General features: G+C 50.2%; 1 protein-coding gene across 2 annotated transcripts in view; it reads left to right on the forward strand.

The window, feature by feature from the left end:
• CSMD2 (CUB and Sushi multiple domains 2) overlaps nucleotides 1-15,386 on the forward strand; it is a 588,524-nt gene that overhangs the window by 451,689 nt on the left and 121,449 nt on the right. For both annotated transcript variants that reach the window (XM_088023017.1, XM_028113838.2), the window contains exons 26-28: nucleotides 1,941-2,143; nucleotides 7,077-7,268; nucleotides 12,403-12,541. In XM_088023017.1, the coding sequence (XP_087879143.1) occupies nucleotides 1,941-2,143; nucleotides 7,077-7,268; nucleotides 12,403-12,541 (534 nt within the window). The remainder of the gene's footprint in view (nucleotides 1-1,940; nucleotides 2,144-7,076; nucleotides 7,269-12,402; nucleotides 12,542-15,386) is intronic.

A 15,386-nucleotide genomic window follows, 5' to 3' on the forward strand; every position in this document is an offset into this window, starting at 1 on the left:
CAACCAGGGTGGGACATTTGTTACAAGCCTACACTGACACGTCGTTATTGCTCAAAGTTCATAATTTCCATTAGGGTTCGCTCTGATGTCATACATTCTATAGATCTGGACAAATGTATGCTAACATGCGTCCACCGTTATAGGATCCTAAGAGTGTATCCACCCACCCTGAAGACCCTTTGTGCTCCACTATTCATCCCTCCCACCCATCCAGCTCCTGGCAAACAGGGTTTTATTTTTTTTTATACCATTTCCATAGTTTTGCTTTTTCCAAAATGTCATACAGGTGGAATCCTACAGTATGTGGCCTTTTCAGAATGTCTTCTGTCACTTAGTAGTATGCTTTCACGTTTCCTCCATGTCTTTTCATGCCTTTTTAGCTCATTTCCTTTTAGCACTGAATAATATTCCATTGTCTGGATGTACCACAGTTTATCCATTCACCTACTGAAGGACATCTTGGTTGCTTCCAAGTTTGGGCAGTTATGACTACAACTGCTATAAATATCTGTGGGCAGGTCTTTGTGTGGACCTAGGGTTTTCGACTCCTTTGGGTAAATACCAAGGAACATGAGGGCCAGATGGTATGGTAAGGAGAGTATGTTTACTTTTGCCAGAAATGGCGAAACTGTCTTCCAAAGTGGCCGTACCATACTGCGTTCCCACCAGCAGCGTGTGAGAGTTCCTGTTTCCCTCCCCCATCCGCGCTGGGTAGTGTCAGTGCTCTGGGTTTTGGCCATTCTCATAGACATGTAGTGGTATCTCATTGCTGTTTCCATTTGCATTTCCCTGATGACAGGATGTGGAGCATTTTTTCATGTGCTTATTCCCCATTTGTCTATCTTTGGTGAGAGGTCTGGTAAGGTCTTTGGCCCATTTTTTAATCAGACTTACTTGTTTTCTTCTTGTTGAGTTCTAAGAATTCTTTATATATTTGGGGTAACAGTCCTTTATCAAATTGTGTCTTTTGAAAATATTTCCTCCCAGTCCACGGCTTATCTGCTCATTTTGTTGACATCGCCTTTTGCCGAACTGAAATTTTTAATCTCAGTGAAGCCCAGCTGATCAGTTGTTTTTTTCACAGATCATGCCTTTGGCGTCGTATCTAAAAGTCTTCCCCACACCCAAGGTCGTGTAGGGTTTCTCCCACGTTGTCTTCTAGGAGTTTATAGTTTTATGTTTTCATTTAAGTCTGTGATCCAGTTTGAGTTAACTTTTATGAAGGGCCTCAAGTCTACAGCTAGATTCATTTTTTGCATGTGGGTGTCCAATGGCTACAGCACCCTTTGTTGAAAAGACCGTCTTTGCTCCCCGGTCAAAGATCAATTGACTGTATTTCTGTGGGTCTGTTTCTGAGTGCTCTATTCTGTTCCATTGATTTCTTTGCCTGTTCTTTCACTGATACCACACTGCCTTGATTACTGCAGCTTTGTCTTAAGTCTTGACCTCAGGTAGTGTCAGTCTCCAGTCTTGTCCTTCTTCAATAGCGTGTAGTGGTTCTGGGGCTTTCTTCTCTCCATATGAACTTTAGAATCAGTTTGTCGATAGACACTAAATGGCTTTCTGGGATTTTGACTGGGTGTATGCCTTCTCAGCATCCCCCTCACAATCTAGAATGATATGGATGTGGACTCAGGAAGAAGTCTGGGGACTATTGTGTACAGTGAAGAGACCGGGGGGAGGGGGGGGCTTTGACAGTGGCAACACGAAGCTCATGATAATCAACAACAACAAAACCTGCCCCCCTTCACCCCCTCCCTGTTTGCTGGGGACCCCCAGTGGGAGGAGCAGGCCAGCTGGAAGCTACGAGGGTGCTGCTGGACACTGCTGTCCCTTCCTTCTGGCAAGTCTTTCTTGGGTTTCCCACCTTCTCTGACCGGAAGCCCCTGGGAAGAAGGCACTGAGCCCACAGTGACAGCCTTCCTCTTCTCTCTGTTCAGGCTCCACTTCCTGGTGTTTGACACGGAGGAGGTCCACGACGTGCTGCGCATCTGGGATGGGCCTGTGGAGAGTGGGGTCCTGCTGAGGGAGCTCAGCGGAGCAGCCCTGCCCAAGGACCTACACAGCACCTTCAACTCGGTCGTTCTGCAGTTCAGCACCGACTTCTTCACCAGCAAGCAGGGCTTTGCCATTCACTTCTCAGGTCTGTGCTCACTTCCTGCCCACCCCTGTCCATCTGTCCTGCGGCATAGCCCCGCTCCCTCCAGTCCCTCCTTTCCTCCAGGCCTCTCCTCTTGTAGAGAGAGTCACTGAGCAGTGGCTGTGTGCCTGGTACCTGGTTAGCACTTGTTCAAATATATGTGCTAAGCTTACTCTACGGGGGAAGACAAGCAGCTTAAGAGACACGTGCAGATTGATGAGCATCTGGGGGGAGAAATATAAATTATAATGTTTACCGTGGAGCATCAAGGAAGAAAGATATTCCAGAAAACACAATGCCCAAGCTCAGGCCCGCGGGATGAGTAGTAGAAGTTACAGAAGGAAAGACCGTGTTTCAAGCAGGCGGTAGTTGATGATGCTGTGGAGTGGGAGGTGCCACAGAGTAGGACTTGGGGGGCATCTGTGGATCCCTGTTAGACGAAAAAGAGAGAAAAGGGCTCCCTGGGTGCAAAGAACACGTGCACAAGTGCAGAGGCGGGATGAGAGGATCCAGAACATGTGAGCTGAAACACGGGGAGCACGGAAGGAGGCACGCAGGCCCCCGGTGATGGTGGGATGGGGCTTGGTTATGGACAGGCTGCTCTACATGCCGCACACTCTGGTTCTTAATCTAGTGTGGGTTTCAGGAAGGACTGAGAGCCAAACATGAATGATCTAAATTCGATTAATTATGTACTATAGTAGCCAATTATGGAGGAGCATGACGGAGAGCTACCAAAAATGGGCAGTGCTCACACATCCAAGTCCCGGTATTAGATAATTCATGTGTTGGTCCTGCCTCCCCCTGTGATGCACCATCTCATCTCTGAAGTGCCTCTTCCATCACTCATCTCCCTGCATAAGTGACTGTGCCTCGGTGTATGCTTATGTTTATTATACAGCAGCTGTCTTCATTACCATGTCCTTACTCCACTGTGGGGGGGGGGTGGCGTTGCCATGGTGATTGCGGAGCAAGCCCATGTGGCACCCATGCCATGGCTTTGCCTCCGCAGTCTCCCCTTGTTGGTGTATTAACTAAGGGTGGTTGGGTATATTTCTGGTACCAGGTGGGCTGGAATGGTGTTACAGACCCTGCTTCTAGCTCTTGTACACATCTGTCTTCTCCGTGGAGATGAGCATTCAATAGTCTATAGGGCAGATGAGGGCCTCCAGGATTATGTTCCTTTATACCCATTAACTTGCCCAGTTAACACTCATGCAAGCTTCTAGCCTGGCGGAGGAAGAGCTCCTTGCAGGGTTCACTGGGATTCTTCTTACTGGGAATCCTGGCACCCATTCACCCATGGAGAGTCTCTGGGGATCCAGGGTAACGCTGATCTCATCCAAGATTAGGTCCCACCACGGGGCAACAAGGGAGTCATTTTTGATAAGCATTTCCCCACATCTGTTCCCTGGAGTTCCACGAACTGTTAACTGATGTTGCTGAAGAAAGAACTTTGCACGATCAAATGATGTTGAGAAGGTGCTTAGGTCAAGGCAAACCTAAGAGGTTATCTGTAATTTGGGACCTCTGAGAACTTTTGGTATGCTAATTTAGCAGGTGAATTCAGACGGTGTCTATCTAGTAGGTCACAGTTCCCAAACATATTTGACCATGGATGACTTTTTCCTAGACCATCTCAAGAGACTAGCATTTTATGGGACGGACTTTAGAGATTGCTGGGATAAGCCATAAAGGGTCCCCCGGCAGCGAGGAGAGCAGAATGCCGAAGAGACGGCGCGGTCCACTCTCTGGGGAAAGGAGTGTTATGAATAATTAAACCAGAAATGAATTTTCTCTGACTGTGCCCAAGCTAATGGTTATGGCTTTAAAAAAAAAAAAAAAAAAAAAAACTCTAAATTGCTCCGACAGATTCCCCTGTGGATTTGCATTATATGACCTCCCATGCACCGTTAGCGTGTCCACGTGGGACAGTATCCCTGGGCACTGTCGCAAGCCTTGCCTTCGCCCAGCAGCTCAGGCTGCTTTCTCACGCATTGCCCAGCCCATAGAAGTGCTATTCATCCTTCAAGGTTCGTGGCAGATGCCACTTCCTCCTCATCTCCCCATTCAGAATAAATTGCTGTGGCCTGTGGCACCCCGAGCACTTTACTTCAGTTTCTTCAGCACGTGGCCAGTCCCAGACACTCTGCCTTGTTTTGGAGGTGGCCACCCCCTTGCCATTCCACAGACAGCTCTTAGAGAGTCGGGACCATGTCCTGCCAATCAGACCCCTCCACGGCGTATGCATGCAGCAGGTGCTCACTCACTGCTTACTGGATAAGCAGGCACATGAACACACGCACACGTGAACACATGGTTTTCTCTAATGCATGGGTGTCCTGAGGCAAGCTGCCCTGAGCATCACTTAGGTCCATGGAGAGGGGAGTGGGCTAAGCTACCTAGCCTGGGCTCCAGAAAGGCTGCAAAGACCTGGCCCGGGGTCCGGGTGTAACCGAGGTTCAGGAAAGGTCACCTTGCCCTGTGGCTGTCATCAGTTAGCAAATACCAAGACTCCTCTAGGGAAGGGCAAATGGCTCACCCCATGTTAACTTTATAGTGTGTGTTTGACAGGGGATTGTGCAGAAATGCCAGAGACGATTAGTGCAGACTTGGCTTTATTAAGTAAACATGACTGTGTAACATCTAACATCCTGTCTGAAACACGTGGATCCACCGTGTCCCTGGGGCTTTGCCAAGCAGCTCAAATTCAGGAGCATTAAAGAGGGAAAGTGGGAACAAAGAGAGTTGGGGGGGACACTGAAGGAGAGGGAAGCATAGTCACTGCTACCCCTTGAGCCGGTACCATGCCAAGCACTCTGCTATTAATTTTCAAGGAAGCCTTAGAGTATGGTGGCCATTATTAATCCATGCTGCAGACGGGGGCTCTGAGGCCCAGGGAGGTTTCTCATACAAGGTCATCTAGTTAATAAGCAGCAGAGACTGGATCAAAACCCCCATGTCTGATTCCCAGACCTAGGCTCGTCATCATTGGACTCTGTCGCCTCCTATATAAATAATCTTTCTGAGTATGGTCAGAACAGGGAGCTGTTTTTCTTTCAGGGAATCATTTACATGTGTACAGTCACTGTAAAGCTAGAGATGAAAGCTAAGTCTGTTTTTAATTGGGAAGGAAGAAGATTGATTCTTATTTGACTTTATAAATAAATTCAGTAAGTGTCAGATGGTGATGATTTGTTCATTTATTTATTCATTCAACAAATATTTACTGAGCATGGCTGTGTGCTGGGTAATGTTCTAGGCCCTGGGGATACAGTTGGAAGCAAAACAGCCGAGGTCTTGGTTCCCACGGAGATGCACAAGTGATAGTACAATAAAGAGGCAAACAAATTAGCGAGAGTATTACAGATTGTGCAATGAAAAGAACAAAACAGGATAATGTGACCAAATTGATGGAAGGGGGTCAAGGGATGAGCCCAGAAGAAGGTGGTCAAAGAGGCCCCTCTGAGGAGGTGATTCAGGAGCTGAAAACTGAATGACAACATGGAGCTGGCTTAGGAAGGTCTGTGGCACCATCGTTCCAGGCAGAAGGACCAGCAGGTGCAAAGGCCCTGGGGGGGACGCGGGGAGGGACCTGAGCTTGCTGTGTTGGAAGAATTTACAGTTGTGGCTGGAGTATAGTATAGCATATGTAAACAGATGAGCATGCCTGTATTCTGGTAAAACTTTATTTACAAGAACAGGCATAGAGCCAGGTCTGACTGTGGGCCCTAGTTTATCGCGTGTTGCTATTGGGTATGAGGTATCAGATGTTGTAACTCCAGACTTGTTCACACAATCTTAGATCTTATAGTTAGTGATATTAGTGTGTACAGTTGCCCTGGGCTGGGGCTTCTCGAGCTTTTCCACTGAAGTCCACCTCAGAGCAGAAGAGAGTAAATGTATCTCCCCCTGCCAATCTGGAGGCTGTAGGAGGCTACAATCTCTTTTAGGCTTCATGTTTTTGCTGAAGAACTCGGGTGAATTTTACATTCTACTCCACAACAAATTCATTTGGTTTTGTGCATGCTATTTTTCCCAAAATTTGGGGGCAGGGGGAATCTGACCCTCCAAGCAAATGAATGTTACGTGTCCTGTGGCATCCGGTGCCTCCTGCCCCCGGGGCCCGCCAACCACAGTCCAGAGGATGACTAAGTTGCCGCTGCCCCGATTCTTTCTCTAGACTTTCTCTTCTATCATTTCCTTTGCTCACGATGCATCCTCTCATTCATTCGCTCTTTCATTCTTTTATTCATTTACTCCTTCCCTCCATCATTCATTTGACATTCACTTTTAAAGCACGCAGTCCATCTTACACTAAGTTAGGTATCAGACTGCGAACATCTCCCGCATTCCTGAGGTTTTTGAATGTTTACATACATCTCGGCTACGAGTGTTTGTTTTGAACTCCAGTTTATCACCTGCTACAAACATCAGACTTTGCTCCGGTTTCAGTCTGATGGGTCGCTGGGCGTTTGCCGCGCAAGAGAGGGCGCGGTCTCCACCTGACTGCAGTTCTCCCTGTGCCTTCACAGCCGCTGCTCGGCGTGCAGGCAGACCAGCTCCCAGCCCGCCGGCAGACCCTGCTTGTCTCTGCTTATCTATGCAGCAAGGCAGGTATCGTTAAATCGAACCCAACTCACTTCTTCTACAATCACAGCTCTGCAGTCACACCTAACTCATGGTATCTCGTGACAGGTGGATGCCAGCGATGGTGAAGGTTCTGGTAGGGCTCTGATGGTGGTCCCCAGTGGTGGTGGAGGCAGTGACAGGAACGGGGGTGAGAACAGAAACAGTGGCCCTGTTGCCAATGCCGCCAGTGGGAGGTGACAGAGATCATGGCCGTGGCACTGGCAGCGGGCACGGTGGTGACAGTGAGGGTGATGGGCTGGGAGCCTCATTGTCTGGCACTTGTTCTTCTGTTCCCTTGTCCCAGTGTCCACAGCCACATCCTGCAACGACCCTGGGGTCCCACAGAACGGGAGCCGGAGTGGCGACAGTTGGGAAGCCGGAGATTCCACGGTGTTCCAGTGTGAGCCTGGCTATGCGCTGCAGGGGAGCGCGGAGATCAGCTGTGTGAAGATCGAGAACAGATTCTTCTGGCAGCCCAGCCCGCCAACGTGCATCGGTACAAAGCAGCCGCAGGGTGAATCCTGCCCTCTGGGCCCCCCACTTGTGTGTTCCAGACCCCGTGGCCTAAGTGGTAGCTGCATCTGGAGGCTGGCCAGGAGCCTCGGAGCAGCTGAAAGTCGCAGAAAACCCAAAGTTTACGCTGCTTTGCGTGCATATGTGCACACACACACTCCCTCACATTCATACACTCATACTCTTCACACGTGACAAATTCTTCACTCTCCAAAGTGGGCCCCAAAATGTCTAACCAAGCATGTCTGCGTCTTTTCTCTGTGGCTCAGGCCATATAGGTTGGAAGGAGGACGATGGGTGAGCTCGGGTAGAAAGGTCAGCAGGTTCCAAAATGCCCCTTCTAATATCTAAAGCACAAGAAGGGTATCCACAGGCTTGGGTGTAAAGGGAAGAACCTTGCCCTTTCTCTTCTCAAGGAAATTATTGGTTACCTGGGTGTTAGATCCCTAGATCTGTCCTTACTCTTAAAATCTCCCCATTTGACCCATGCAGAAATGGAAGCTCTGTGACTTGCCCAAGGTCAGGTAGCTTGTAAGGGTTAGGGGGTGAATAATCCTGCTCCCCAGCTCCTTGAGCCTGGGAGGAGGAAGGAACTTGAAGGGAGAGAGAAATAGAAACATTCCAGGTGCTCATTGCCCCATGACCCTTTTTCTCAGGCAAAATGCTGAATGCATTTATCTCCTGTGTCAACGACAGGTGTTAGAAGAGAAGCAGAAGTCCCTGGGTCCTCTTACTGTGTGCTAGCCCCACACTGGACATTTTCTTACCCAGCCTCATTTAACTTTAACTTTCCCTACAGCTCTCTGAAATGAGCACCATTCCCTCATTTTACAGTTCAGGAAACCGAAACTCAGACACATTTGGATATCTTGCCCAAATCACAAAGCTAGGATATAGCAGTGCCAAGATTCACACCCACATCAGTTTGAAAGCAGAGCCTTTCAATTTCCTACCTCCCACACTGGCTCCTATGCTGGGGATGGGTTCCAGGGACTTCCCAAGACACAGCCCAGCGGCCTTCACCCTGGCGATGCCCTGCATGGCTTTCCACAAAGGCTCAGTGGGAGGCTCTGTCCAGGCATCCAAGGACTGGCCTTTGCCAGCCAAGCTCTCAGGCCTGCTGCTGAAGGTGAGACACTGAACCCTGTCTCTCGAAGGTGATTAGGAGTCACCCGGGTTATGTGGTAGGAGCATGGTGAATACACAGCTGACAGGAAGTTGAGACCTGGCTTCCAGAAACAGCCCCGATCTCAGCTACATGGAGCAGTATGTGGGAAAGAGTGTGGGATACTGAAGTAGACAGATCTGGGTTCAGATCCTGGCTCTGCCATTGACTAGTTCAGTGGCCTCGGGGGAACTGCTCCATCTCTCTGAACCTCAGTTTCCTATTAAGTGAGAATAAATATACTCATGGCATCATGGCGTGAGGACACAACTAACCCAAATCTCAAGAAATCCTCATTTCCCTCCTTCCTTTTCTCTTTCCTTCTTTCCTTCCTTCCTTCCTCGCTCCCTCCCTCCCTCCTTTCTTTCCCTTCTTTGTTGACTTCTCTCAAGTTTTTGGACTCACCTCCCTTCCCTGAACCCAAATCCCACCTGGGTAGTGGAATTATTCTAGTGAGGCCCAGGAGGGAATCAGATGACCTCTGAGGCCCCTTCCAAAGTTAACATTCTCTAGGGCTGTGATTCCTTAGGCTTCTCCTACAGGAAAGCAGATCCTGAGACAAGATTGGCCCAGGTGGAGAAGAGGGGGTTGCGCACGGTGTTAAGCTGTTGAGAGCAATAAATGTGCAGCGAACAGGGCAAAGAGGTTAATTCAGCTTTCATTACCCATTCTTCTGTTCTCAGCTTGGGGAAACGTTCCTCAGGCAACAAAATGAATGTCTTTGTCTCTTCTCTCAAACAGTCTGGAAATTCCAGTGACAAGCCCCTAATTTCCAGCTCCCTTGGCAGTCTGCCATGACTGGTCTGGCTGGCCTTGATATCCCTTCATTATAGGGAGGAAGCAAAGGGAGAAAACAAGTATTTATTGAGCGTCATCCCCATGATAGGCACTGGGCTAGACATTTTAGCTTCATTCTCGCTAATGGAATCATCAGATGGTAAGTTTAGAGCTCAGGTTCTGGATTGCAACTGCCGACCAAGTCTGGTGGCTTCACCACAACAAGCTGTGTAGCCTTAGGCAAATTACTGAATCTCCCTGGGCCTCATTTTCCTCCCCTGTAAAATGGCATTAGGAGTACCTCGCTCACCGGGCTAGGAGGAAAGAAGTTCATGCCGTAAAGCGCCTAAGACCACATCTGGCTCACGGTGAACACGGTGTGTGTTAGAAGTTATTATTGTTGTTACTCTTTTTTTATTATTATTTATTTTATAGATGGGGAAGTGGAGGCTCAGGGAGATGGGAGAGCTTGCCCAAACTCACAGCTAGTAAGCAGCATAGTCAGAATTGGAACCCAGGACTATGTAACTTCGAGTTCAATGGCCTTTCTCACACCTCTCGTCCCTCGGGTCGGCCCGGCCACTGCTTGGCCCTCTGGGGTGACCAGCTGCCTGCTGCCACCCCCTCCTGGGCTTCCATGGTTTGTAAGCTCCAGCCTGGGCCTGCAGACCAGAGCCCACCCTCTGTTTCTGACTCACAGTAGGGAGGGGACAGGGCGTGACCCGAGGTGCGGGGCAAGCGCCCTGAATTGGGAGCGACACCTGGCTTCTAGTTCCCACCTGGCTTCCCGTTCCCACCTGGCTTCCCGACCTGCTGAAAGGACCAGGCAATGCTGGGATGTTGCCAAGGCCTCATTTGGTCTCCTGCAGCTCGGCTGTCCTGCTGGCTAGTGCCGGGGCCTAGAAAGGGAAGGTGTACCCCTCCATCAGCCCCGAGCAGCGGGAGTGCTCCTGCTGGCGAAGTCGCTAGGAGTCTGGCAGGCCTTGACACACAAATGGTAGAGGGTGATGAAGCCCATGTTGGGTCCTGAGTGGGAAGCAGATGCCCAAATGTCCAACGCCAGGGAACCATCTGGAAGGGAACTGCTCCAGGACAGAGGCCTAGAACCCAAACCACAAGCACTTTGGGGGTGGGGGCAGTTTCAGAAACAGCCAGGCTCACCCCCATCCCTGGCTAACTTAAGGCAAGAAACCCCTGAGCCACAGAGGAAGCTCACGCCCTGTGGCCCTTGCCCGCATGGAGGCGGCACTGTGTCCCCTTAGGAAGGTTTCCAGGGAGCTGGGACTGCCCACGTGACCGCGGCTGCCTCAGACAGTTGCTAGGGTCAGGCCACTCTCGGAGCACGGGACAGTGGGGCCTGTTGTGCAAAGGGCAAGGTCTTAGCCCGATCGTACAGGCCTCCAGCGTGTCGCCTTCGTGTAACCCTCTTCAACAAGAGGGCGCGGGGGAGAAGCGAGCCACACACTAAGCAGACCTGGGGCAGGGAACCGTCCTTGCTCACTGAAGCTCTCCCAGCGGGGGCTGCTCCCCTGCTCCCCCGCCCGCAATCCCGAGCCGAATGGAAGAGTGCAAAAGTGCTGCCCTTCCGAGCCAGACGGGTGAAGGTTGAGTCTCAGAGTGACTCTGGGCGGGTCTTTCAACTCCCTGAACCCCGGGCTCCTCAGTTCTAAACCAGGAAGAGGAATCCATAGCTCACTGAGTGGTTACGAGACGTAAATGAGATGAGGTATCTAGAATGCTGTGTGTCATGTCGGACCTACAATAAGTGCCCCCTTGAGCGTTCCTGGTGTTGCAGTTGAGACTTGGGATATATTTTCCACGGGGCAGGGGGCAAATTCACTACTCTTGTGATCATTCAGGCTTTATGTTCAGCCATGTTAGGGCTTTTATGGCCCAGCCCGAAGCCTGCTGTTTCTTAAAAAGACCCGGTGGGCATTGACCGAGCCCTCACAGGCTTACCCTGGGTGAAAGCTACAGCGTGAGGCAATAAAGCTCAGCTCTGCGACAAGCGAGTGGCTGCTCTCGATTTGGATCTTGGATACGCCCTTGGCTCCCACCTCCGTGTCCAGTCTCAGATTTTCTGGCCTCTCCTTGAATGGCTTTCCCTGCTCCTATGGGCTCCCTGCTGACCTACTCAACCTCAACCCCCAATGGCGCCCTGTGGGGTTTCCTAGACCACGCTATATTGATAGTCTCTACCATCTTTCCTGTTGACGACCCCATACACTTTCCAGCCCCTGGTTTACCAGACCCCACTGCTACAGGGCAGTGGCCCAGCCATTTAGGGGAGAACCTGACTCGGGATCTGGGAAGTGCCCCAGCAGGCTCTGGGTAAGCCGCTTGCTGCATCACCAGCCACTTGCGCCCTCCCTGCCCGTTAAAAGGTCCGTCCTCGGCGGGGGGGGGGGGGGGGACCACCATGGACGAATGGAGCTCTGTCATATCTCCACCCAAGTGAGGTGCACACGCTGTCTTAGACAAGGTCTTCTGGAAACTTGGAAGGTATCTGCAGCTCTAGGCAGATGCTGAGAACACTGACAGGAAGGAGGCCAGCTGCACTTGGCAGGTAAACGTGGCTGTGTTCACACCTCCTGATGGCGGGCGCACTGAACTCGGGATCAACACCCACAAAGCTCACCTGGAAACTGGACGTGAGGCAGTGGAAGGAAACCATGTGGTTCAAATGTCTAAAAGATGAAGGAGTGTCAACTATTTCCAAATATTGACTATTTACCATATGCCAAATGCTTTAACAGACCTCTCCAACATCTTTACTACCATCCCTGAGAGAAATAGTACCTCTTCCTGCAATAGGGAAAGGATGCTGAGGTCCAGAGAGGTTAGGTAAATTCCATAAGGTCACACGGCTAGGAAGTGGTGGGGCTAGGTAGTTTGGTTTTGTTTCTAATAATTTCTTGATGTGAAATTCACATAACATAAAATTCACCTTTTTAAAATGAATGATTCAGTGGCATTTGTCACATTCACAATGTTATGCAACCACCACCTCTGTTCTAAAACATCTCCGTCACTTTGAGGTAAAACCCTGTATCCATTACATCCCACCCTCTTGGCCCCTAGAGTCAGGTTTTCACTCAGGTCTGCCAGACCCAGTCCCTCCTCCACTGTGCCTCGCCAGCACCCAGGGCTGACCTTTGTCTTCCTCTCTCCCCAGCGCCCTGCGGGGGAGACCTGACGGGACCATCAGGAGTCATTCTGTCGCCAAATTACCCAGAACCTTATCCACCAGGCAAGGAGTGTGACTGGAAAGTGACCGTCTCTCCAGACTACGTCATCGCCCTGGTATTTAACATGTATGTACCTGTCCCCCGGGTGGGAGACAAAGGGCTCAGAGCAACTAGGGGTTTTAGACAGGGGTCTCCAGGTGAGTGCACACAGGTCTGCTGGGAGCAGATGAAGGAGCCCGAAGGAGGGAAACTAGCATTTATTGGATGTCTCCTGGGTGCCCTGCACTGTACTCAGCAGCTTCACCCATATTGTCTTATTTCATCCTTATAAGATGTTGAGATTCAGAAAGCAGGGCCTTGCTGGACCCTTTTCCCATGGCTCCGCTGTGTTTCCCCCCTTTGCTGTCCCCGGGCTCCTTCCCTCCTCCTCCCTAGTTTGTGAACAGGCTCAGGTTTTTCTCAGGTCCTCCCCCAACCAGCTCCTGCATTGCCTCCTTTATCCCTTTAGAGGCAAACTCTTCAAAAGAATCATCTCTGCTTGCGTCTACTTCCTCGCCTCCTGTTCGCTCTCAGACCACTGATAGCTGGGTTCTGCCTCCGTGGTTCCGCCAGCAAGTCCTCTGATAAAAGACACCAGCGACCTCCTGGTTGCCACACAAGATGACACTTCCCATGTCTTATCCCGCTGCACCTCTCGACCCCTCCGTCCATCTGTACCCTGCTTTTTCTCTTTGGTTTCTGTGAAGTTACTCCGCTCCCATTCTCCAGCTTCTTCTGTGACTTTACAGCTTCCTCATCATACCCCCCTTGCTCTCGGCCAGGCTCTATTGCCTTTTCTCTTCTCATCCACACTTCCTTCCCGGGCCAGCTCATCTGCTCCAATGGCTTCACCTTTGTCTCATAAACTGGAGACCCCACACTACCACAGCCCAGACTGCCTTCTGAGCTGCAGGCTCTCCTATCCAACTGTTGGGGGTCTGGTGCCTGCAGGCGCCTCAAATGCAGCATGTACACACCTAAGCCTATGACTCCCTCCCCTCCCCAGAAGAGTGCTCTTCTGACCCCTGAGGAGTGCCACCATCATGCACCTGCCCTGCTGCTTCCATTAGTGAGCAAGCTGTGGAACCTCTGCTGCCTTAACAAGCCTCACATTTTCCCCTCTTCTCCAGCCTCCCAGCCACTGTGTTGGTGGAAACTCTTGTTACTTCCCATCCAAACTACTACCATAGTCTCCTAACTGGTTCCTCTGCCCCCATCTTCCTCCCATGCCAACCTCTTTTTAAGTTAGCCGTGGAAGTGATCTTGTCATGTGAAAATGCTAAAATAACCACCTCATCTTTCATTTGGAACACATGATATAACGTGCTACTCAGCGATAAAAAGGAATGAATGACTGATACATGCAACATGGCTGAATCTCAAAAATACCACACTGAGCGAAAGAAAACAGACCCAAAAAAGTCCATAATGTATGATTCCACTTATACAAAATTTTAGGATCAGCGAAATGAATCTATGATGACAAAAATATGTTCAGTGGTGGCTTCTGGGGGTGGTGAAGATTGGCTGGGAAGGGGAGCATTTGGGGATGGTGGGAATGTCCTGGGTCTTGCTATGCATGTGTCAAAACCCATAGGGTGATACACTTAAGAGCTTATCATTTCATGGGGTATAACTTATACCTCAATTTGAAAACAAACACACAAATAGATCTCTTATTTTAAAACCCTGTCATGGCTTCCTCTTCCCTATAAAGTCAGAACTTTGGTTTTTCAGTCCAAGCAATCTGGCCCCTGCCTCCCTCTCCACTCTGTCCCCCCCTCCGCCACCCCGTCATAACCCCTGAGCTCCAGCCAGACTGAACTGCTCACAGCTTCAAGACTACTCCTTGCCCCTGTGACTTCACCTCTGCTTCTCCCTTCGTGGAGGCTTCCTTTTCCCTCCTTGTCCAGCTACCGGGGGGTCTCTGCATCTCCTAAAACTTGACACCAGCTTGGCCTCCATGAAAGTTTCATTCCCTCCTCCCCGAGGAACTTTGTGTTGTGATCCCATGTGCCTGTACAGACTTTATACTTTGCTTTGTTGTCTTCACATCCGTCGCTTCCTTCAGCCCCATCGCCATCTTGAAGAAGGTGTGGCGTCTGACATATGCCTGTGTCCTGAGCACCTTGCACAGTGCCTGGCATATTGAGAGTGCTCAGACGAAATGTGATGACTGAAGGAAGACAGGGACAGACAGAAGGCAGTTAGAAAGTGGTGGAGCCATAATCTGACCAATACTGACTCCCTCCAAGACGCTTCCCTGGTGACTTTTGCAAGAGCAGGTGGTTGGAAGCAGAGTTATAGGAGCAAGAAGACCACACCACCCAGCAGTGGTGGTGTGCCTTTGCAGGTGACCCCAGTGTGAGGGTGCCATGGAAGAAGGAGGCCGGTATACATCTGGCTCCCCCCCCACACACCCCAGATCCCAGGGGCTCCACATTCTTGCCAGTCTTGGCATTTTCCATCATTTTCACTCTAGCCAATCCAATGGGATCGATGATATTCAAGAACTCTAATATCCAATTTGCCAATTTTTTTAATTTCAGTTTTTTTCCCACATGAGGGTCAAGATAACTGAGAAAGAGGCACGCCCGTGGGTGCCAGGAGCGGGGTGATAGCAGAATCTGAGAAGAGCTGGAAACTGGCTCAGGGATGAGGGGACGGAGCCAGGTTCTTTATGAGATCAGACCCCTCCCTGCCTAGGAATGGCCCCCTGGGTGACTCTTTCCCTCCTGGGAATGGAGGTGCAGAAGAACACAATCTAAAGCCCATCGGAGGCAGATAAGAGAGCTCCATATATAGAATTGGCAACTTGTTTTCCCTTCTGTGCAGAGTATAGTGAATACAGACAACAATACTGTGCTATAACCCTCAGACTTACTAAGAGACTAGATCTTAGTTGTTCCAACCACTAGAAAGACGTGATGCC

The sequence above is a fragment of the Eumetopias jubatus genome, unplaced genomic scaffold, assembly GCF_037043125.1.
Source record: "Eumetopias jubatus isolate StellerSeaLion01/CBP00866 unplaced genomic scaffold, mEumJub1_p1.0 scaffold_4, whole genome shotgun sequence".
Lineage (NCBI taxonomy): Eukaryota > Metazoa > Chordata > Mammalia > Carnivora > Otariidae > Eumetopias > Eumetopias jubatus.